Source organism: Amphimedon queenslandica, unplaced genomic scaffold, assembly GCF_000090795.2.
Source record: "Amphimedon queenslandica unplaced genomic scaffold, v1.1 AMPQUscaffold_7721_Cont20330, whole genome shotgun sequence".
NCBI classification, from domain to species: domain Eukaryota; kingdom Metazoa; phylum Porifera; class Demospongiae; order Haplosclerida; family Niphatidae; genus Amphimedon; species Amphimedon queenslandica.
Window position 1 is genome coordinate 1 of NW_003551997.1, and position 2,197 is coordinate 2,197.

The 2,197-nt window shown below is 38.2% G+C and overlaps 2 protein-coding genes across 2 annotated transcripts; both read left to right on the plus strand.

Moving 5' to 3' along the window:
• The first annotated feature begins 31 nt into the window (after positions 1-31).
• Positions 32-736, plus strand: LOC105315837 (interferon alpha-inducible protein 27-like protein 2A). Its single transcript, XM_011410596.2, has one exon. The coding sequence runs from the start codon at positions 92-94 to the stop codon at positions 491-493; it is 402 nt and encodes a 133-aa protein (XP_011408898.1). The 5' UTR covers positions 32-91; the 3' UTR covers positions 494-736.
• Positions 737-934: 198 nt separating this feature from the next.
• LOC109591604 (interferon alpha-inducible protein 6-like) lies at positions 935-1,530 on the plus strand. Its single transcript, XM_020007309.1, has one exon. It carries the CDS (start codon positions 952-954, stop codon positions 1,405-1,407), a length of 456 nt encoding a protein of 151 aa, XP_019862868.1. The 5' UTR covers positions 935-951; the 3' UTR covers positions 1,408-1,530.
• The last annotated feature ends 667 nt before the right edge of the window (positions 1,531-2,197 follow it).

The following is a 2,197-nucleotide window of genomic DNA, read 5'->3' on the forward strand; positions in this document are numbered from 1 at the left end:
GCTACTCTAATATCTATGATAAAGCTCAGCTCATAGGCTTAGCTCAGCTAAAATTGCAAAGGGAACTTCCCCACTCAGACTTGGCTTAATTATGTTGTTCTCAAAGAAATGCTGTGCTTTATTTCTGTCTTGTCTAATACTGTCAGTGCAGGCAAAAACTGACTGTCGCGATGAGAAATGTAAACCTGGTGATGATGACTTGTTTTATAGCATCATTGGAGGTGCTGTTGTTGGAGGAACCGCAGCTGTGGTAGCAGCTCCTTTTGTAGTCAGTGCGTTAGGGTTCAATGCTGGTGGAATAGCTGCTGGTTCTGTTGGTGCCTCTATGATGTCAGCAATGGCTCCAACAGCAGGAGGTGGTGTAGTAGCTACATTGCAGTCCGTTGGAGTGCTTGGACTCTCTGCTGGAGCCAAAGTTGGTATTGGAGCTGCTGGAGCAGTAGTAGGAGCTGCTATTGGAGCTGCAGTAACAGATGATCATGATGACAATTAAATTTTTGTCAGTTGATTTAGCACTGGTCGAGTTGTTAACTTTTGTCATTTTGCTGCCTTCATAATATTTTTAGGTCAAAAGATTTTTATAAAAGTAGACTAATGGGTTCAATGGAAAACTTAAGCTATCAGCTGTACTGTATCACCTTGATTTTGCCGATTAATATTTTGTATATTATATTGATATCTGATACTTTGATTGATATTTGTACTGTATCAAATTTGTTAAAATAATATCTTTTTAATGCTCAACTTTTGAATACATTGTTACATTAATTAACAGCGGGGGCGTTGTACACTACGACAAAAATATAATAATTAGGGAATGTCCCTGGGGAATGAATGACTGCTGAAGTGGCAGTTTGAAAGTATTACCCCTCCTTAAATGGGAGGGGCTGGCTATTGTCTCAGCTAAAATTGCAAAGGGAACTTCCCCATGCACTCAGACTTGGCTCAACTATGTTGTTCTCAAAGAAATGCTGTGCTTTATTTCTGTCTTGTCTAATACTGTCAGTGCAGGCAAGAACTGACTGTCGTGATGGGAAATGTAAACCTGGTAATGATGACCTGTTTTATAGCGTCATTGGACGTGCCGCTGTTGGAGGAGCAGCAGCAGCGGTAGCAGCTCCATTAGTAGCTGGTGCCTTAGGGTTCGGTGCTGGTGGTATAGTTGCTGGTCCTGTTGGTGCCTCTGTGATGTCAGGAATGGCTCCAACAGCAGCAGGTGGTGTAGTAGCTACATTGCAGTCAATAGGAGCTGCTGGACTAGCAGTACGCTGGGTGAATGAGATCTTAAGCCCACTTGTGAGCAATACCTATGCTGTGAACAAATCTACCTTAGATGATCCAAGTGCTATTGGAAGAGGTTTTGTTATCTTAATGGAGCCACTGCCACAAATTGACAATAACTTTTGACTCAAACAATAAGAGTAAAAGGTATTTTACTTTTTAAGAACAGTAGTTTGGTTTAGTTTACAGTACATGATTGATCATCATACATGTTTTTTGATTTGCTTTTAACTTCAGCTAAACGTAAAATATTACAGTATAAACAATCTATCATTGCAGAGATTAACTTAAATACAAATTGGTTTACTTCCAGTTGAGTGTTTTTGACAACAAGTCAATAGACTCAATACAAAAGAAATTTTAAAGGAGCACTAGGCTAGCAGGCTTATATTCATGCAACCCCAACGTGTTATGATGATATTCCCAAAAGTATACATTGTATTCATAATTTAAATAGTCTCTTACCATTCATTGTGACAACAGCAAGAGTATATCAACAACAAAAATTAATAGTGATCATAGTAATTTTATTTAAATGATTTGATGTCTTTTGATGTTAATTTTAATGCTCCTCCTTTGAATTGTCCTATTCTACCATCAAGACTTTTAGGAGGTACATCTCTCCAGAATCCAGTCCTATTAAGGATAGATGATTGTAGTAGGAAAGTTGTGCTGGTAATTAATATGAATACAAACAGTCAAACCTGCTATTGTGGACACTATAAAATAAGGACACCTCTATAATCAGGACAGGTAGTATCAGTCCCAATACAATATAAATGTGTATTAATGAACCTCTGAAATAAGGACAGGTTCATAGTCAGGAGGGTATTATCATAGATATTAGAGTACAGGAAATCTATGGTATTATTGGGTCCCAATAGACAGGTTTCACACAGTATACAGTGCATTTATA